Raw genomic sequence first — 22,371 nt, 5'->3', positions numbered from 1 at the left:
AAACACAGACAGTTATGTCGTTGACGGCAGATTTCTTGATGCTGTCTCTATGTTAACGTTAATCAAACAACAAAAGACGAGAAAATTAATTTGCTGTTATAGACAGAATAACTTTTAACTATATTTGTAATGTTTAGCCTATATTTTATCAATAAAGTGCAGTGTTATTTTACATTTGATTACAGTTTGTAAATGCTAATTTGTTCCTTTTAAATTACTGAGTGTTTAATAATGCTTGAAATGTATATTAGGCTTTTTTTGTTAGTTTTTTTGCTAGGGTAGGCTATTTTTAAACCATAAGCAAAAGTTGCTAGCCTGTTGATTTTTGTTCATGGTATTCAGCTACAATGAAATGTTTTGCAATAATAGCCTAATAATAAATGTGTTTTTTACCCTATTGGAATCGAATTTAGGAAACGATAAGAATCGGAATCGATAAGCAGAATCGAAATCGTTAAAATTCAAACGATACCCAACCCTATTTACAATGGATGTGAATGGACAATCTGTAAATGTATAAACTCACTGTTTTAATAGTATACTAGTAAGAAATTAATACTTTAGCAAAAATGCATTAAATTCATGACAAAGACTTTTCAATTATAACAAAAAAATCGAATAAATGCTGTTCTTTTGAACTTTATATTCATCAAAGAATTATGTTTCCACAAAAATATTAAGCAGCAACTGTTTTCAAAATGTATTACAAAAAACTAAAAATGTATCTTGAGCATCAGCATATTAGATTATTTTGTGTAGGATGATGTGACACTGAAGACTTGAGTAAGGATACTGAAAATTCAGCTTTGCCATCGCATGAATAAATTACATTTTAATGTATATTAAAATAGAAAACGGATGTTTTAAATTTGAATAATATTTCACAATATTACTGTTTTTACTCTATTTTTAATCAAATAAATACAGCCTTAATAAGAGACTTCTTATATAAAGTATATAAACGCATACAAATACATTATACGCTTCACATTTCTGTTTTTAAATCCCTATTAACTTTCATTCATTTGCACTTCCATAAATTAATCTTGATTTGAACCTAAAAATATTTTTTTTTTGTGTGTGTTAATCAGCATTATGCAACTATGCTCCACTTGCATTGAACCCGGATATTCCTCTAAAGGTTAACATCTTCGAAAATGTTTATAAACTGTCATGAAACTATTTGAAATGTAAACGTGAGGTTTTTTTGGAATGAACTCTCTCCTAGACGTCATCTCAGGATCCGGGTCGTGCTCCCCTCCTGTTGTCCGCCGAGTGTCAGCGCAGTGGCACAGTGACCCGCGTGTCTCTGGATTACCACTGCTGCCCCGCGACTGCCCCCGCCACCCAGCTGACCGCCGTACAAGTGCTGCTGCCCCTCGATCACACGGCCACAGACCTGCAGTGCCAGCCGCCCGCATCCTGGTGAGAACAGGAGGGTGTGGTGTGGATGAGTTACATTAATAACATGATATTGGGAGTTTCCACGGTTTCTTATAGAGATGGAAAGAAAAGAGAAAATGAAGTGAATGTGTGATGAAAGAAGTGATAGATGAAGAGAGCGGTGTTACTGACCTGTTCTGTTTCACAGGAATGCAGAGGAAAGACGACTCCTATGGAAATTGCCCAACCTCTCCCCAACAAATCACAGCAAAGGTCACTGCTGCCACCACCTGTTCATCCTCTCCTTTCTTTTTCTGTCACTCAATCCTCATTCCTATTTAACGCTTTCCTCGCCAGCATAAAAAAAAAGTTTAGTGTTATGTATATATTATAATATTTAAGATTTTGAATTAGCTTTCATTTAATTTAAGTTTACATTTTAGAAAATATTTTTTAGATGGCTATCATTTATTACAGTTTTAGTAATTTTAGTACTTCAACCTATTTCATTTAGTTGCCAAAGCACCATTTAAAATTGTCCTATTTTATTTTATTTTATTTTTATTTCAATTACCAAAAACTTTTTAGTACATTTTGTTGTCGTTTTAGCTAACAAAAACAATAACCAAGTCCTTCAGAAGTCCTCACTCGCTCCCAAGTCAAACAATTAATGCAACATCTATAACAAATGATTTTGATTCTTGTTTGACATCATGAAGTCTAACCTGTGCCATATTTGATTTAATAGCAGAATACTGAGTTTGATTGTAGAGTTTTGGTCTACTCTTATGGTGCTTTTAGGACCAAACTGGTCACTATGTTCTGGAGTTATATGGAAGGCGAGGATTATTTAAAATGTCTCCTTTCGAGTTCCAGAAAAACGCATGTGGGTTTAAAATAATGTAAATGTGAGTGAAAAGTTCTAACAACAGAATAAATAATATCAGTCATAAAATGAAAGAAATAAAGAATATCTAACAAATATTGATTTTCGTGAAAACCCCCACTATATATAGTTTAGCGTTGGTACATCTGAGCGGAGTTTAAAGTGCTGTACTGACACAAGATGTTTTCAGGGGAAGTGGGCGGAAGAGAGGCTGTTCAGAGCAAGAGGCTAAGAAACAAACTTGTGAATACATAAAATCAGAGGGAGACTGACAGAGCATCAAGGGAGGGATGAGAACATTATGGAAGCAACTGCATGTTTATTAAAATACGGGCACCATTAGGATATTTTAAGATGATCTTTTATTTCTAAAGGCACTTGCACACATCTTAACAAGGTCTGTGATGTAAACCCAAGAGCAGCTGCTGACTCTCTGTGTGTGTGTATGCGTGTGTTTTATGGGTCTCAGGGTCTGGCACATTGTGCGCCAGTTGGCAGTGCCTGGAGGTTCCCCGCGGGCCTCCCCCGAGCCTGGCTGTGCAGTTTGTGGGTTCGGGGGCTTCTCTGTCAGGCATGGACGTGGAGCTGGTGGGCAGCCGGTACCGCATGTCCCTGGTGAAGAAGAGGTTTGCCACAGGTGGGAGCCAGACCTACTTTTTGTCCCTCATAAGCAGCTCCTTTCAGTTCGTAATTGTTTATTTAGTAGGGTATATTGTTGCCAGGTGGCTGCTGGTTGTTTCGGGTGGTCTCTAGGGGGTTTGCTTTTTTTGTCCAATTCAGAACAGCCCTCTAGATGAAGTCTCTGATATTCTAGCTCATAGATATTGCTCAGGTCAGGTCCCTCCTGCACTCTTAAAGGAACATGCCGGCTTTTTGGGATTTACGCTTATTTACCGTATCCTCCAGAGTTAGATAAGTCCATACATACCATTCTCATCTCCGTGCGTGCCATAACTCTGTCTGACGCACCCACCGCTAGCCTAGCTTAGCACAAAGACTGGAGGTAAATGGCTCCAGCTAGCCTACTGCTCAATAATAGTGACAAAATAACGTCAACATTTTTCTATTTACATATTGTGATGTGTATAGTTACATTGTGTACTAAGACCGACGGAAAATGAGAAATTGCGATTTTCTAGGACGATATGGCTAGGAACTATACTCTTATTCCTGCGTAATAATCGAGGAACTTTGCTGCTTTACCATGGGTGCAGTGGCGCAGTGATATTACACAGCGCCTGAAAATAGGATAACTTCCGTCAACATAACCAACGTGACAACCTGCTTGCACAGAGAGCATGCTGGGCAGTGTTGGGGAACATTACTTTGAAAAGTAATGCATTACAATATTGCGTTACTCCCTTAAAAAGTAACTAATTGAGTTACTAAGTTACTTTTTAAGAAAAGTAATGCGTTACGTTACTTTCTCATCTGGGCTTGTTTTTGTTTATAACAAAAAAAAGTTATATTTTTGTGCAACGGTAAAGACCTCTTCATACCAAAATTGAAAGAAGCCCCAGGCTGAGGTAAAAATGCAAATTCACGCATGAACAGTAGAGGGCGCAGCTCTGCTGTGCTGCCATTCTAGATAATAGTAGAATAGGATGCAGGAGAAAAGTTTTACCAATAAAAACTAAAAATCTAGTAATTTTTATCATCAAAGGTCAGCAGCAAGACATTGGTAAATTAAATATAAAAGGTAGATTATGCATAAAAATAGTTGTTTTATTTAACATTTAATTATTGGAGGTTTGCATAGTACTGTGATTTTACATTTGACTGATTTTAATCATTTTGAGGAGTACAGAATCTTTATTGTGCAAGTGAGATAAATAAATGCTCACATTTAGTCTAGAACTACAATAACCATCATGTTTACACACAACGCCTCTGCACTTATTTTTCTCAACATGGGGGCAGGAGAGCTGTCAGTCAAATGAATGTGAAAAAGTAACTCAGATATTTAGTTGTAAATTTGGAAAGTAATGCGTTACTTTACTAATTACTTGGAAAAAGTAATATTATTACGTAACTCAAGTTACTTGTTATGCGTTACCCCCAACACTGGTGCTGGGGACTATTTTCAGGCGCTGCGTAATATCATTGCGGCGCTGCACCCATGTTACGGCAGCAAAGTTCCTCGATTATTACGCAGGAAGGAGAGTATAGTTCTGGGGGATACAGTGAATAAGCTCCCAAAAAGTCAGGAGCGTGTTCCTTTAAGTTTTGATTTTTGGACCAATTGCTTGACCAAACACTTGAAAATGTGTACCTTGAATGCAATGTCGCTTTAAAGAAAGGCCAAATGCATGAATATTAACCATTTAAATGTAATATGGATGAATATATTACATTTAAATGGTTAAGATCCATGCATTTGGCCTTTCTTTAAAGCGACATTGCATTCAAGGTACACATTTTCAAGTTTTTCTCTGGGAATGTATCATTCAGAAGATCATTATAGGTTTCTAACAAGTGGCTTTTTTAAACAACCGTTTATCGTGATGTTCACCTAATTTTAACATCACCATTTTTTGATAAACGTTTAAACTTGAACAGTCTCTTTTATATTTTTTATATAAAGTATATCAAGGTATAAGCTCTGAAAACTGTTTTTTGCAGTGTTTGAAACAGCATGATGGATTCATTGTCAAATGTAGAAATAATGTTCATCTGTGTCGTTTTACAGGAAAATATATGGCGGGCTGTTCTTTGTGAGAGGTGATGGTGCTGCTCCGGTACCACAGAGGCACAACGTTTGCACTTTTTTAAAGCTACCTGGGCTGGTGGAACTGTCCATGTGCTATAGGCCTGAACACAAGAGATCACACTGTATATAGAGTGTGACATGTGGGAAATAGATAATACCCATGATGCATTGCTCTAGGATAAGTATGCACTGGGATTAGGGACCACAACCAGCCTCTACACTTTTATCTGTATAGAATCGTTTGTTCAGTGCGCAAACCACACATTTCAAGGTTGAACGACTGGATGTACATTTATTTTCATTTTTAGTGCATATTTGTGAATGTATGAACATGTATAATGGATATAAAAATTCTGACATTTCCTGAAAAAAATTGTATTATGTTGAGTATTCAAGAAAGATTTACTTAAAAAAAAAAAGCCGATTTGTGACTTGTTTTTTTTACTTTAAGAGTTCATTTCAAAGCAAGCAGACAAAAGTGGTTTACACAAATTTATTACACTTTTTACCAGTACAAAATACAGTCGGACTAAGCAGTTGAGGCTAAATAAAGATATTTTAAACACACAAAAATAAGGTATCAATATAGTAGTGAGAAGAATTGCAGCTACCTCCATAAAAATAATCCTTAGCCAGAAGCTTTAAAACAGCATTACAAAATAAACAAAAAATCTTTCCCAAAAGCTCACAACAGGCAAAGAACCATGACAGGCGTTAAAGTACAGAGCCTGACACTCACAACCAACCACAGTGAGAAAACATCCGCCAATCACTTTCTCAGAAACAAACACAAAACAGCTAGTAGAAATAAAGTTCATCTTTGTAAATAGCAGAGAGGGACATGTAGGGTACCCGTTACGGGCCGCTACCAGGCACCGGTAAAGATCCCAACCGGGTTCAGCACATCTTCAAAAACAAACGATGCATCCTGAAAATGTTTCCAGCTTTACGTCAGCTAATTGGGCACGTCGTTTCCATTAAAAGCGTGAAAACTAGAACATCAGATGTACAGCACCAGGTAATGAGGCGTATCTGTAAGAATCTGCATAATCTGTTACTAGGCGTGTCTATTTTTGGGTTTTCTACATCTTCTAGAAAAGGCTTACCGAGATGTGGCGTTTCATAGACATTTTTAGCCATTACGTAGCGTTTACGTTTTTTTTGCTATTACATATACACAATATCTACTTAAATATGTTATGCAAAGAAAACTCGCTTTCATCTTAATTTAAAAAAAAAAAATGTTTGTTTTTAATCAAAACAACACAAAACTAGTCATAACCTGGTGAGCGCAGACTCATTTCCAGTTACTTCAGAAGGCCTTGTGTTCAGACGCACGCTCACGCACAGGTACGTTCAATATATCGACAAATCACCGAGGCTCTTTTTAACCACCGCAAACAACTAAGAACTCTTCAAATAACTACAAAACTAGACCAAAAAGTTTCACAACCCATATTTGGTGGAAACTGCTTTGCCTGGGTTCAAGAGCAGAGCAATAACCACCAACACCGTTGGCGTATGTACATCCTGAAGCTTTCGAACGAGAATGGGGTGCTTTCAGGGCAACCGATCGGAGCAAACAGTCGAATAATCTCTTTTATAGTGATTTTTATAAAACGTATTAAAAGTTAGACGTTTACTCATTAGAACTAAAAACTGTTGAGGTATAGACTAGGCATCTCATATGGCCAGGGGTATATCTACAAAACGTCTGGAATGGAGCGTTCTCCATCCGTTTCGTCACGTGCAGCAGGTTCGGGGCGACGCTGCGATGCAGCCGAGCGGGCAGCTTTGGGGTCAGCAGGTTGCATCTACGCCTGAGGAACCGCGAGGAAACGGCCGAGGCAGAAAGTCTAGAAATGTGACCATCTTTAAAAGGTGCTTTAGACACATCTGAGGTTCTGAGACGATACATTCATTCTGCGGTTAGAGGCACGGCCGAGGAAACGACAGAACGAGAGAAAGTCAAAGAGAAAGAGATAGACAGTTCTGCTCTAGTGTTTCTTTTCTCATCTAAGGCACTGAAAGAAGACTATGGCACATGAAAACACATCACAAAATCAGCACGTTCTTGTTTCACAGTCGCAGAAAACCTAAAAGGCGAGAGAGAGAGAGAGAGAGAGAGAGAGAGAGACACACACTGACCCTAAACAGACCTACGTACCCTCAAGATAAAGAAAAACCTCACGGCTAGGTGTTAGCTTTGCCACCGACAGCTGTCAGTACACACACACGCACACACACCCCCATAAGAATGTGGTGGTCCGGCTGGGTCTGGGGTGAGGCTGACGCCCTGCTCTTAGATCTCCTGCAGGGAGTGACTGATCTCGATTCTCTCGCTCTTCACCGCCGGCTCGCTCATACTCCTCTCGCTCATCCTCGACATGTCTCCATCACTGGCCAGATCGTCTGAGAATGAGGCATCTGGGGAAGGAAAAGAGAAGAAATGTTGGAATACAGAGCAGAAGAACTTTGGAGAAAACAAAACAAAAAAAATTTACTTTTTGGGTTGGCATCAAAATCCATTACCTTTCTCCATGAGTGATGGCATCATTGAACTGAGGTCACTGAACTGAAAATATATAGAAAAGACATTTTTAAAATGTAAAAACATGCCTCATATTTAAATAATATAAATAATCATTATTATTATTAACTATATCTCTATCTAGATATTTATTATATGATATAAACATAATTATTAATATGAATGTGTCGAAAGACAGTATTATAATAGGAATAGTATTAATATGAATGTAAACAGATAGAATCATGATATCAATATAATTATTAATATGAATGTGTAGATAGACAGTATTATAATAGGAATAGTATTAATATGAATGTAAACAGATAGAATCATGATATCAATATAATTATTACTATGAATGTGTAGACAGACATAATGATTCTATCTACATTCATAATAATATCAATACAATTATTAATATGAAATGTACAGATGATAGATGATGACAGACAGACAGACAGACAGACAGATAGATAGATAGATAGACAGATAGATAGATAGATAGATAGATACGAGCTAGCAAATTAGCCAAACCAAACAATTCTGCCATTTCTCCCCTAAAAATGAAATCATACCCCAACTATTTTCTGCCACAGAGTACTATTAAACACAATACACCATTTGAAATGTGATGGACTGGGCGTTTCAGTAAAATAACAATACCCTGATGACGCATATATGTATATTCTCTTGACATTGTTATTTAAATAAACTATTGCAGGAGTGAAAAGTGTGCATTCAAAGAGTTTATTTTCTTAGTCCACGGGGCCAAAAGAAACACCTGCATGTGCTCAATGCTAAATCCGAGCGGTTAGATGAACGCATGAAAGGCTGAAATATTAAACTGTGGAGCAGCCAGATCTCCTCACCTCCCCCATGACAGCAATGGGCGTCTCTCCGGTTGCATGGGCGACACGGTGTTCTACCAAATAGAACATGTATTCATCATAGAGCAGACGGATGAGGTGGAAGGAGCCAAAGCTGGCGGCCGAGCGCAGAGTCAGATCTCTGATCACCATGGAGCTGTAACCAGGGCAACAGAGAGTTTCATTACAAACTACCACAACAAAACCACAACACCCGCCACGCTTCGAGAAACCGCAGATTAAAGCGCTGCTTTCAATCAACTCTCTTCAGAAGATCAGTTGTAAAACTGTCTGTTAAAGGGATAGTTCACCCCAAAATAAAAAAAAACTGTCATCATTTACTCCCCCCCCATGTTGTTCCAAACCTGTACGAGTTTCTTTCTTCTGTGGAGCACAAAAGATGATGTTGGTAACCAGACAGTTGACGGTAACCATTGACTTTTCATAGAAGGAAAAAAAACATTATGGAAGTCAATGGTTACCGTCAACTGTCTGGTTACCAACATCATCTTTTGTGCTCCACAGAAGAAAGAAACTCGTACAGGTTTGGAACAACATGAGGGGGAGTAAATGACAGAATTTTCATTTTGGGGTGAACCATCCCTTTAAGAGGCCTGATGAAATGGAAGAACTATATAAAATTGCATTATTTGAGAAGAAAGAGCCCATCGAGTGTTTTTATAGAGAGCCTTGTACCTGTAAAAGGACCACTTGAGCAGGAACTGGCGTGCGGCACGAGGGAAGCTGGAACTGCCATCGAAGGGTTTCAGCACCTGGTTGACAACGTTATCCAGCCAGGCGGCCCACTGATCCAGAGAGCTCTGCTGCTGCAGGGTCACCTTAAAGTCCTGCTCCAAACGCTGGACGACACTCTCATCACACTGGCACACCCAGGATGCCTGCTCCTGTGACAAACACACACACTCAGAGTGAGCCGAGAAGCAACACACACACCCCGTATAACCTCCGTGAACCTGAAGTGTTTATGATCTTCCAGCAGAAAGTGTGATGAGAGAGACAGACCTGCACGTTAGCAAAGTCCACTCTGTTGAGGTCGCTGAGCATCTGGTTGATCTGGGAGGTGTTCTGCAGGACGGCTCGAGCCGCCTGAGCCAGATGATTCAGAGAGGTGTAACGCCGCAGGGTCTGAGCAAACGCACTCACTACTGCAGCCTGCGCAGACGACAAAACCTTCTGATCAGATCACTTCTAAAGCACCAATACGTTCACACTGTCAGAGGCACAATACACAAGCACACAATTTAATCACTCAAATGTTTGGGGTCAGTAAGATTTGTTTGTTGTTATAACGTAATTGCATTGAGCAAAAGTGACAGTAAAGATATTTATAATGTTTATAAAAGATATTTATAAAAGATAAATTATGCATAATTACATGCAACTAGGCCTAAACCAAACCCTATAGTGTGTACATGTTAATTAAAATTACTCAGTACATAAAAGTATAATACTCTAACAATGAGGACGCCTTAAAATAGTGGCACTTTATTTTACAGTGTCCTTGTTACCTATAGTTACCATAGTAATAACAGTAAATTATGCATAATTATATGCAACTAAATCTGAACCTAATCGTAATCCTACCCTAACATATTGTTAATAAATATTACACAGTACTTAAGTATATAATTACATGAACAATGACACCTTAAAGTAAAGTATAACCAAAGATTTCCATTTCAAATAAATGCTCTTAAAAAAAAAAAAAGCATCATGGTTTCCACAAAAATATTAGGCAGCAGACCTGGGGCCCGTATACCATAATAGTTGAACAAACTGAGGGTTACAGGATTAGTTGAGTTGTCAAAACCAAACCAATCTGATCAGGCTTTGTTGGTACCATAATACTGATCCTCAACTTTCTCTGTCAACTCAGGCTTTGATCCTGAGTTTAGGAGTTTAGGTGTGACATCAGTAGGGAACAGCCAATCATATGCTGCGGAACAGTGGCGAGAGAAGCGGTGCAATTCACTTCTCTCTTCTGCAGAATATTACGAGATTGAAAAACATTAAGAATTTACACAGCAAGAGGAAAAGAGCTGTCAATGGAAGAGGACAATTAAAAGAAAAACAGTAACACTTTACAATAAGGTTGTATTAGTTAACATTAATGCTTTAGTTAACATGAACAACACCTTTGTTCAGCATTAGTTCATCTTTGTTAACGTTAGTTCATAAAAATACAGCGGTTCATGGTTTGTTCATGGTGCATTAACTAATGTTAACAAGATTTTAATAATGCTTTAGTAAATGTTGAAATTAACATTAACAAAGATTAATAAATGCTTTATAAGTGCAGTTCATTATTAGTTCATGTTAACTAATGCAGTTAACTAATTAACCTTATTGTAAAGTGTTACCAGAAAAACACCAGCTGCGTGCTACACAACACAAGACATAACATGAAAACACGCGGCCGATGAAAACACGAATGGACACACATGGACAGAAGAGCGCACGCTCACACGTCAAGACAGAGCGCACAAGAACGAGTGAATGCTATTTCCGTGCACTCACACAACAGAAGACAAACACACGGAGCATGAATGTCCGAATCCCAACACAAAACCGAAACCAGACTAGACCGAAGGGCTGGGATCCAAACACCACGCCCCACACACAAAACTCACAAGGACAGAAGAGCACGCAGCTCGAGCATGCTCAAAGCTGCCCGCTCACACAAGACAAGACAAACAATACAGGAGTGACAGAACCCTGACAGACTATTTCATCAGAGGTGTGTCACTTTGCTCAAAGCTGATTGGTCCAATTTCAGTTTGAGATCTCTTAAGGCCAATTTATACTTCTGCGTCGAGTGCACGCAGAGGGTACGGCGTACCCTACGCATTGACGCGTTGGATACGCCGTAGAACATCCGCTTCACGGCTAACCTGCTCCAGGGCAGGTTAAGTTACTGTGGCGATGAACACTGCTAAAATCCCAACCACTTTCATGGTCCCTGAAACCCAGGGTTGGCACAAAAACTATATTGAAACATACCTGGCTAGCCAGCTAAACCGGCTTCATGGTATACACCCCAGATTTCAACACTACCACCACCACCACTAAATCAGGATATTAGAATGATTTCTGAAGGATCATGTGAGACTAAAGAAGAAAAAAATTGCCAGCTCAGGAATAAATTGCATTTGAAAATATTAAAATAGAAAGTTGAAGTTGAAATTGATAACTTAAATGATTTCACAATATTACTCTTTTTACTGTATCCATTTTTGATCCAATAAATACAGCTTTGATGATCATAAGAGACTTGTTTCAAAAACAAAAATCTTACTGAGCCCAGACTTTTAAACAGTAGTGTACTGAGTTACATTATTGCATTATCAATTTATTAAAAAACAAACCTTATCACGTCCCTGAAAGACATTTTTTTTTGGTAATGTATTATAGAATAGATTTTTTTTTCTTACATTAATAATATACATTATAATTTCATTTTTAATTTTCACGTTTTTTACTTTTTAGGGTTTTTCTTGGAATTGTGTCCATTTTAGCCAGCTTCTGAGAACATTTTCAGCAATTTTCCCCTTTAAGTTAAGGTCAGAAACACACACACACACACACACACATACCTTAGTGCGGACAATCTCCTGTGGGAAGTCAGTCATGGCTGAGGTCAGCCACCCCTCTAGACTCTTAGCGAAGTTTCTGATAGCTTGAGTGAGGGTGCCTGCAGGATCACATTTCCCATCTGTCATGTACTCAGACATTCCGCTTACAATACAGCAGTAACACTGACCCTGGAACAGGTCACAGTAAGTGTGTGTAGAAGCAGAAATACTAACTGGGAACCGGCCGCAGTACATCCGGGATGAGGATCTCCACCAGTGCCTGATACAGGATGTGATCACAGCTCCTCATCCACTGTTTGATTGGTTCATATTTACACAGAGCGATCAGCTTCTCTCTGGGGAATCCTCGGATGTCCTCCACATCCTCTTCACTGCACAATACACCAGCACACGTTTGTTCAGATAGAAATCCCTTTGTTTCAAGTGTATCGAGATAAAACGTACTTTATTTGATTGCAAGTAAAAAAATATATAACCAGGATGCATCTTAAAATAATAGATTTACTTTACAAAAATGTATAAAAAGGCCTCAATGTTTCACTCAGAGAGTGCAATACCTACACTACCGTTCAAAAACTTGGGGTGTTTTGGTAAGATACTTGGTAAGATATTTTTTTAAAAAGAAAATAATACTTTTGCTCAGCAAGTGACAGTAAAGACATTTATAATGTTACAAAATAGATATATACACATATATGTATGCATTAGGGGTTTAATGGTACACAAAACTGACGGTTCGGTGTGTACCTCGGTTTTGAAGTCACGGTTCGGTACGGCAGCTTTACAAAATTGCTTTATTTATTTTTATTAAACAGTGGTTTACTGAAAATTTTGTCTGCCCTTAAATAAATTCAATTATAAGTTATACAAGTTATATATATACTATAATATTAAAAGGTCAGCAACAGAGCCCAAACTATAAGCCTACATTTTTAGATAGGCCTATAATAATCAACACTCATAAGCTTCACATAAGGCAGTTTTTACATTAACTTCTAAATCTAAATCTAAATCTAATTATAATTATATATATATAAAATGTATAAAATATAATAATTTATACATAGTCGCTATCATTTTCATGACAGATTTATTTAAACATATACATTAAATAAACAAGACATCACTAACAGGTTAAGTAGAATATAATGAATATACAGGCTGATATAGTGCATATATTTAGTGAAAGAGTTTATTTCTCTAGTGAACTAACAGCTGCGGACGCTGAATGACTTCTGAGGTAAAAGTGATGCTCCGTGACATTGTTTACAAGTTGTTTTAATATTGACGTCTTTCCGCGGTTGAAACCCCGATTGAGCGATTAACTTACACGACATATGATACATTTCAGTAAGTTGTAATGTATCTTCAACATACCTTAAGAGATATTAATTATTTATTAATTCATATTTATTCACTCGCGTGCCTCGCCACCGCGTCACATTAAAGAGCGTCAAAACGGCATTTATCGTTTGAATTTAATGATAAAATGGACTGAATACTTAATATGTTTATGTGGGAACTCGGATTGAAGTGTGCGCTTAAAATAAGCCTCACACGGGCACCGAACCGAAAGCACTGTATGCATGAACTACAGAAATGTCCTTGACTTTCTTTGATGTCTTTTCCAAACTGAAAGTAACAATTAAAAAAACGTCTGGACACTTCTAGGTTTTCCATGACCATGGGAATACTGTATGAAGGTTTGTATGGATATGGCACCTGTTAGGAATGGTAGTGGATCCGTCACTAGATGGCGCTGTTGAATACCAAAAGGTCTGCCATAGCTTCTCTATGAGATGGAACTGCAAATTCATCACTACGTCCAGAGTCGCCTGACAAGAGAGAAATCAGGTTTATAAGAAATGTTTAAACAAGCTTCCATGCATTAAAACAGGAAAACAGTGATGTCGATTTTTGGACTGAATATCTTGAGAAGCTCCTATGGGAGTTATGATAACATTTGTGAGATGAGTGTGCTCTTTTATTCTGAGCGCCTTTTGTCTTTCCTGTTGGCATTTTAGACAACAAGACCATCTGAAGTGCGGCCCACTCACGACATCACCATCTCAGTTTTTAAATGATGAAAACAGCCAGTACTCATTCAGAAGAACCCATCTTAAGAGCAATCCACCTTCTTATATAAACAGTTCAATAGTTACACAACACAATCCACATGCAGAAACGTTCAACTACATCTAATATTTAGTTTTTTTGTCCAAAAAAAGGAACTTTAGTCCGTGCAATGGGGATGGTATTTCGGCGAACTGTGACATGCAGAAACAAAAGTAGGTGTTGGTGCTTTACTGGAGAGCAGAAGTGAGAGTGTGGTGAGTTCGCTGTGTGTTTGTCTCAGAGTGATTCACACTCGGCTCTCAGATTCTCCTCGATGAGGACACACACTCTTGTATCCAGTTACACGGGCCCCCCCTCCCCTTCACCCCTTGCCGGTCACATGTTATGTTTTGGCTTCCACAGCCAGGTCACCATGGCAACCTTGTTTACCGTTGCCCCGGCAACAGTTCAAACACAGCACTCCAAAACAAAAAAGAGAAAAATCTCTTTCCTGGACAAACAAGCTTTCTTACCTTAGTCGAAAGAGAGGAAAAGCACTATAGTCTTACATCTAGAGCACAAGCTGATTTTTAAAGTGTACTGCCCTTGTGAACTCTGAAAAATCAGTTTTATAAGCTCACATGCCATCTCAGGCAGCACTAAAAGTGTTGAGCTCTGACTTGATGAAGTGTATCAGCACTCTGCGCTACTTATGAAGAACATAATTTAACATGTTTGAGTGATTTTGGTCTAATGAAAATGGATATGTTGGGCAATTTCATATCTCTCTCGTTTCATTGCCTGACAAGCACTGGAAACTTTTTAGCGCTAGTGCAAAAAATGAAGAGTGACAGAAGGTTTTGGTGTTCACTTTGTTTTTATCTTTAGCCCTGTCCACCATGACATTGATTAATTGTGATTAATCGCATCTTAAATGAATTAAATCGCAACTTAAACTTTTGTATATACACTGCTCAGCCCCAAAACATTGCTAGGTTTGGATTTAAATAGGCAAATACTTAAGAGTCAATGATCGGATCATTATTGCAGTGATTATGTTTCTAGCATGTCATATGTTCGGTAAAAGTTCTTATAACCCTAATTGATGAAGTGTGTAGCTTTTCAATTCGTAAACAACCATGAAGGAAGACACAATATGACCATATTCTAGGATAACAACGTCAAGATTCATCAGGCTCAAATTATGAAAGAATGGTTGGGAGGGAGCATGAAGAATCATTTTCACACATGAATTGGCACTTCTGAGTCCTGACCTTAAAAATTCATTGAAATTCTTTTGTGCTGGAGTAGACTTTACACAGTGCTCGACTCTTGCATTGTGACAAGATGTTGACCAAAAATGCATTCACCTCTTGATGGAAATGAATGTGGTTATGTGGTTAAATGTTGTCACATTTTCCTAGTCAACTTAAAAACGTAAAATACAATACGATTCAGGTAACTATTCTCTTTATTAACCATCTGGTTAAAAAGGTTATATTCCAAGTGCACCACACCTGAAGTGATCATCATGGTGTAAATGTAAAACAAATGGCTTATTTGTTAAATATCTTTGCAGAAAATATGCATAAAATATGAGGGTAAATATTGTACAAAAATGCATCTTAAAACATATCCTATATACACTATTTCTTAGCCCAAAAATAACACCAGTAATAGGATATTATTAACAGAAAATGCTTTGTAAAAACACCTTTCAGCCTGTTACCATTATGCAAACTTTAAAACATCAAACATACAGTAGTAGTTCTTTCCTGGTTTTTGCATTCCATTGAGCTATTTTCCCTTTTGCTTTTATGTTTAGCTGTTGTACTCGTGTGTCACCCATGAAACTACCTACTCATAGTAGCTGCCGAGAGAACGCACAGAATAGCATTATAACACAACTTTCAACACACTCAAATAATGTATCTAATATGATAAAACAGCACTGCGTTACCCCACATACGCGTAATCGGAAAAAGCAGAAGTCGTATATATGAACACACACATATATATATATTATATATTTACACTTTTACTGTACGTTAGATGCAATTAATCATAATGAATCAATTTGACAGCCCTACTACATCAAACATGTTCTGACTGTTTGTGATTGTGAGGCGTTGCACAAAGCTTGTCACTGGACCCGTTTATAATAATATTAAGAGAGTTATAATGAAAGATATTCAGAATGCGGAATTATTTCCATTTGAATGTGAGAAGTTCACTCATGTTGCAATAAGACTCTAGTTTGGCGTTGCAGAAATCACACACTTGATTTTTATGCTTTACCAGGCACAAATTAACTTATTTTTCAGTAGTGAAGAGCACGCAAAGCCCACAGATGGGCACAGATGGATGGCAAAGATCCTGCTGGATGAAAGGTTAATTGGGAAGACTGAAAACTCCTAGTCTGAAGGATGAAAGAAGCCCTGGAACAAAAAAAAGGTGTGCAGTGGACAGGGAGGGACTGAAAGAGAGATGGAAAGAAATTACATTAAAAGTGAGAGCTAGAAAATGAAGATGGGCCGAGTCCATCTGTCAGAATATTGAGAGCAGTGCTACACTCCGACTGTAATGAGGCAAGCTGTGTTCTGAAAGTAAAACTCAAGAACACTCCAAACTAGAAACTCCGTCAGCAGAAAGTAGGAGAGAGAGGAAGAATACTAAGAAAGAGCCCATCAACAGCTTTTTCACAGTTCCTCATCGCCTGCAGCTAAGCTGCTGCGAACATAAACAAAGTGCTGTTTATTCTTTCATTAAAACACACTGAAACAAAGTAAAACCTAGAGAAAGGTGTTGCAATTAAAATTGTTCTAGACAAGGTTTAGGGCTTTAGATTGATTGTAATATTTACTTTCCTTTGTTTAAAGAAAATCTTCTAATTTAATGAAGCAAAACATGGGAAGGGAAGAAATCTAATCTACTCCAAAGAACAAATCTCAAAACACTCGAGCAGACATTTCATGAATTTAGTATTCAGGAAATGTAGCAAGTCCTTATCAACCAACTTCTGAAGATAACAGACAGAGAGAACAGACATGTTTATATTATTAAAAGCACCATCCTTTGCAAAGCACTATACTTATTACAACATTTATATTTGATTTAGTATAATACAATTATTATTATTTTTATACAACTACGTTCAAACCGTTTGGGGTTGATAAGGTTTTTTGTAATGTTTTTAAAAAAAGTCTCTTATGCTCAACAAGGGTGCCTTTAATTTTAAAACCATAACATTGAGAAATCATTTTGCAATTTAAAAATACATAAAAAAAAAATATTAAGATAGAAAACAGTTGTGTATTCCTGTGATAATATGCTGATTTGCTGCTCAAGAAAGATTTCTTACGGTTCTTACATTTCTTAATCGGAAACGTTGTGCCGCTTAATATTTTTGTGGAAACCAGAATACACTTTTCTTTGATTAATAGAAAGTTCAAAAGGATAGGATTTATTTGAAATAGAATTATTTACATTATAAATGTCTTGACTGTCACTTTTGAACAATTTAATGCATCCTTGCTGAATTAAAATATTAACCTCTTTTTAAAAAAATCGTATTAACCGCAAACTTTTTAACAGTAGTGTAAGTAATCAAAAATTATAATTAAAAGTATCATAAAGTATATTAAAGAAATAAATGATGTGTCTGTGTGCGTGTATTGAATTTGGGCAGCCATGCTGGGGTTTTAGCTAACTTTCAGGCTGTTCTGACCGGTTTTCAGAATCTCCAGAAATCACAGAACAGAATCAAACTATGTTAAAAGTTTTAACTAACTGATATCAAAATGAATAAATGTGCAATTAAATATGATAAAGTTAACACGGAGACAAATATTCAAACAGGTTGTGAAAGAACATTGTTCATACAAGGTCATTCTCTGAGAGATGTTGCAGGTGCTTAGTTTTCCTTATTCTAGCTGCCCGTAAGAACAAGGCTCACATTCATGATGGAAAACATGTGATACATTGTTGCAAGAAAACAGCCTTGGGTAGATTAGTGTAACTCTTTGCTGTGGTATATTTCATTCATTATTCTATTTATTTAACATTCCTATTCTCTCAATAATCATATTTTTGTGTACTTGATATGATATGCACCCACATTCTGATTCATTTATTGATACATTCAAATCATTTATTTTTTACTTATTTTTTTAATATTTTACTTTAAATATTTGAATTATTAAATGATTTGAAGTTGTTGTAATGAGCATCGAATAACACAGCATTTTAGTGTCCTCTGGCATAAGGGGAAGTTTATCTTATCTTTTCTCAGGGTGTCTATTATTTTCTAAAGATGGCAGTTAAGAAGTTGCTGTGTTTCCACGGACACTGTTCCCTCCACTGGGAGCTCATAATAAAGGAAGCTTTGCATCATCCCCCTGTTTGCAAAATTGCCTTGAATAAAAGTTTGAAAGAAAAACAAGCAAATAAAAAAAACAGTGTAGTACCTCACAGTGAATCCTGTAGTTGCTCTGTAGTTTTTTGACATCGTTCGTGCTGATTGGCTCGGGCAGAGGACACGAGCCCAGATCAGGTGTAGGGAACGGGGGAAGGACGTGAGACACATCTGCCAAAACAAACAGAGTGTTACTAAGAGCGAATAGTTAGAATTTATCTACAAGCACATCAAAAACATCTGAATACATGCACAACCTGATTCAAGTCTAATCAGTTCTACAAAATGTAGAAAAAGAATATATCATGTATACAAAGTCTGGACTAATTAGGGCCCTGCGATTTCGATTTTGGCTTCCAACGATTATGAAAAACAAGATAATCGATAATCATTTCCTTCACAGCGGCGCGCTTCCGCTCCTCCCTAAAATCCCAATCTTAACATCCAAATCAGCCAAATATGTAGGCCTATGTTGAAAAATGCAGCCTACTGTTGCCAAACTGTGGGACTTGTTTGCTATTAAAACAGTGTTATTAAAAGCATAATAATCCGCAAAAGAGACACAGTTCCCAAGATGGCTTTCTGTGTGCGCGGTCCAAGTCAGAGCAGAATGCGGATGAGCAAACGGGCTTCGGATACGCGTCATATGTGTACACACTATGTCAAAATGTTTTTTGGAGAGCATTTAGGTAAACACAGTGGGTTATGTCTTAAGTATACATACAGAGGTGAAAAAGAAAACTCGAGTATAACAGTATATTGGATCCGTGCATTAGCTCTTAAAGTGACAGCAGCCTAATACACCCGCCGCAGTCATTAATGATAATCAAACAACAAATGACAAAGGGAAATCACTCACTGACTTAAATAACTGAAGTAGCTTTAATAAGGATTAATCGACATTTAATGTGTACAGCAAGACTATGCAGTTATTTTACATTTGATTATTAATTTTTTTGTTGTAGGCTATCACTTATCTGAATACCACTGTAAATACATTTTTCTGACAAACTTAAAACACTGTTTACTTCATTTGTATTTCTGTTCTGTTGTATTAATTTGTTAATTTTGTTTGTAATTAGGTTCTTTGTACTTATTGTATTGCCGACTGCTTACTTGTCTTATGTAATTATTTTGAGGACCTTTTTCTTACATCAGCAAAAATTAATACTAGGGGCCAGATTAACTAACAGTTTGTGCCAGCGCAAACCTCTTTTGGCGTTAAAAAACTACTGTCAGGATTTATTAAAGACACATGGTGAAAAATTAGCGCTGAAAAGGCGTGGACAGTTATTTTTATGGCTGACCTTATTGCATATGCATTCGTAGGAGTTTCCCCTTTCAGATGCAAGATTTACGGGAGGAGAGTATTTTTAAAAAATCATGCAAGGTGATTTACTAAGATTTGCACTCGTCAATTTACTGGTGTTTGCATTATGATTTACCGCCCAAAATGTTTTATGGAAGTGTGCTCTCATGCTAATTTGCTCTGTTTAGTAAATCTGGCCCTAGGTTAACTAAAGTATTGAAAATTGTGAAAATTCACTGACTTTTAAAATTACTGTGAAATTTGATAATATCGCCCACCAATAATAGTGTTAAATAATCTTTAATATTAAGCAAAAATAATCGTGATTATGACTTTTGCCATAATCGAGCAGCCCTAGTACTAATGTATTAAATCACATATTCATGTATAAAAAGTCATGGAGGAGGTTTACCAATGTACTGCTGGTGATGCTGGCTCTGGGCCGCCACGCTTTGCTCAGGGGTGCTGGACGAGTGCTGAGAGCCGCTGTTCAGACTGTCCCCCATCCCATCCATCTTGTGAAAGGGCTTAAACCTGGACACAGGAAAAATTGACTAAAATGTAGAATTCACTACATAGGATATGACTAAGATAATTTTCCGTCAGGCTGCAGAGCCAAACACACACAAAAATAGTGATTAGGGTTCAAAACTTATGTCAGAAGTCGGGATAATGTTTTAAAAGGAACAACAAATTTTTTTTATAAAAAGACATAAAAAAGGTATTTTATTTAGAAAAATCATGCATGAATTGATCAATAATATCAATATGATTTATTCCCTATACATTTCTCATAACTACATCAATTGCAGCTACCTGTGGCATACATTTGTTTTAATTAAATGAATAATAAAACCATAATGTTTAAATAAGTTTAATTAAATGTCTGTGTCTAAATGGAGATAAAACTCGGGTGTGAGTGTCCATCTATTCAGCCAGTGTGGGATATAATTAGACAAGGATTTAATGAATCAAGAAAAGAAACTTCAAAACTTTAGAAGGATCTGAACAAAACACACACCGACCCTGATGGCAAAGAAGACTGGGATATAAAGATTGCATGCAAGTGAGAAGGAGAGAGAGGGGATGTTCATTTCACCTCTGTTTCTGATGGACAGGTTGTTGTCTCATTGCCATGTACTGCGTGTCCTCCTGCAAGCGGTTGAGAGGCGAGTCAGGCTTCAGACGAATGCCATAATAATGGTATTTTGAGTTTCCCCTGAGACACAAACATGCACATAGACAAAATGAGCCATCACATTTTTTTTATTCCAGCAACAACACACCACAATTTGAGACTGAACGTCATTTATTTCAGACCATCATCTCATGATCATTCTTTAAGTATTAGACAAGTGTCTGCAGCAAATCCACTCAATGTTCCTCTCTGTGCTGCTGTGGTTTCAAGACTGGATTGTGCTTTTCTTTTGAGAGGGGATAAGCTGTAAAAGTAGTTTACAGCTTATAAATGATAGATTTATAGTTTATAGATTAGCTGTATTTGTGAGGTGTAGTCTTATGGAGTTACCTCTGTTTTGTTATGCAAATCAAACATACTGTGTTTGAGAGCAAAAATGATTATATTGCAATTAAAAAAAGAAAAGATTGCAAATAAAAGGCTAAAAATAATAGATGCTTTTGTTATTTTTTTTATTTGATAACAAAACTCTTTAAAATGCCACAACAGCTTTGTATTTCTTTGTGCGGTTTTCATTACACACACACACAAATTTGCTGTTCTGCTGTCATTGTTTACGAGTCTAAAAGCTTTGAAAAGTTTTGAATTCAAGTGAAGCTGCGTTTCAGTGGATGGTATCGAAGCACCAGAATGAAAGACCTGTTTCTATTGGTGACTCTCGTACGGCGCAGTAATTAAGCCACACCCATTGCCTGGTCCCGCTGTGAGTCTTAAAGGAACACGCATCGTGTACGAAGACCGACGGAAAATTTTAATTTGGTGCAGCAGGCGCAAAGTTCCTTGATTATTATTATGCAGGAATGAGAGTATAGTTCCTAGTCAGTTCCTCGTCTAAGTCACATCATCTAGCTACTGAAGTTCCCCAGGGCTCAGTGCTTGGACCACTTCTCTTCTCCATTTACATGTCATCACTAGGATCTGTCATTCAGAAACATGGCTTTTCCTTTCACTGCTATACTGATGACACTCAACTCTACTTCTCATTTCAACCAGATGATCCTACAATTGGTGTTCGTATTGCTGCCTGCCTGACAGACATCTGTGCCTGGACGAAGGACCATCTCCTACTACTCAACCTTGCAAAGACAGAACTGTTTGTGGTCTCAGCCAACGCAACACTTCACCATAATCTCTCCATCCAGCTAGGTTCATCAATCACAACTCCCTCCAGGACAGCCAGGTTAATGATTGATGATCAGCTAAAATTCACAAACCACATTACTGCAACAACCCAGTCCTGCAGATTTGCGTTTTACAACATTAGGAAGATTAGACTCTCCAGACTGGACTGCTGTAATGCTCTTCTAGCGGGCCTTCCGGCATGAACTATCAAACCCTTGCAACTGATCCAGAATGCAGCAGTGAGGGTGGTCTTTAAAGCTACACTGTGTAACTTTTTTAGT

The 22,371-nt window shown here is 37.4% G+C and overlaps 2 protein-coding genes across 5 annotated transcripts in view; one reads left to right on the top strand and one right to left on the bottom strand.

Moving 5' to 3' along the window:
- The window catches only part of fcho1 (FCH and mu domain containing endocytic adaptor 1), a 65,604-nt gene extending 60,217 nt beyond the window's left edge, over positions 1-5,387 (top strand). Inside the window, exons 24-27 of the mRNA XM_079827433.1 lie at positions 1,229-1,425; positions 1,592-1,656; positions 2,739-2,906; positions 4,959-5,387. Coding sequence (XP_079683559.1) covers positions 1,229-1,425; positions 1,592-1,656; positions 2,739-2,906; positions 4,959-4,987 — 459 coding nt within the window. The 3' untranslated portion in view covers positions 4,988-5,387. The remainder of the gene's footprint in view (positions 1-1,228; positions 1,426-1,591; positions 1,657-2,738; positions 2,907-4,958) is intronic.
- A 35-nt stretch (positions 5,388-5,422) lies between these two features.
- Positions 5,423-22,371, bottom strand: part of rfx2 (regulatory factor X, 2 (influences HLA class II expression)) — a 56,227-nt gene continuing 39,278 nt past the window's right edge. For all 4 annotated transcript variants that reach the window (XM_079827440.1, XM_079827442.1, XM_079827443.1 and 1 more), the window contains 11 exons: positions 20,870-20,989; positions 20,183-20,304; positions 18,514-18,632; positions 13,715-13,827; positions 12,206-12,363; positions 11,993-12,090; positions 9,402-9,551; positions 9,075-9,283; positions 8,382-8,535; positions 7,512-7,554; positions 5,423-7,406 (listed from right to left, as the gene is read on the bottom strand). In XM_079827440.1, the coding sequence (XP_079683566.1) occupies positions 7,282-7,406; positions 7,512-7,554; positions 8,382-8,535; positions 9,075-9,283; positions 9,402-9,551; positions 11,993-12,090; positions 12,206-12,363; positions 13,715-13,827; positions 18,514-18,632; positions 20,183-20,304; positions 20,870-20,989 (1,411 nt within the window). In that variant the 3' untranslated portion in view covers positions 5,423-7,281. The remainder of the gene's footprint in view (positions 7,407-7,511; positions 7,555-8,381; positions 8,536-9,074; positions 9,284-9,401; positions 9,552-11,992; positions 12,091-12,205; positions 12,364-13,714; positions 13,828-18,513; positions 18,633-20,182; positions 20,305-20,869; positions 20,990-22,371) is intronic.

This window comes from Gobio gobio (genome assembly GCF_949357685.1).
Source record: "Gobio gobio genome assembly, chromosome: 10".
Classification (NCBI taxonomy): domain Eukaryota; kingdom Metazoa; phylum Chordata; class Actinopteri; order Cypriniformes; family Gobionidae; genus Gobio; species Gobio gobio.
Note: the sequence above shows the minus strand (reverse complement) of the source record. Positions and strands in the feature narration are given on the sequence as shown.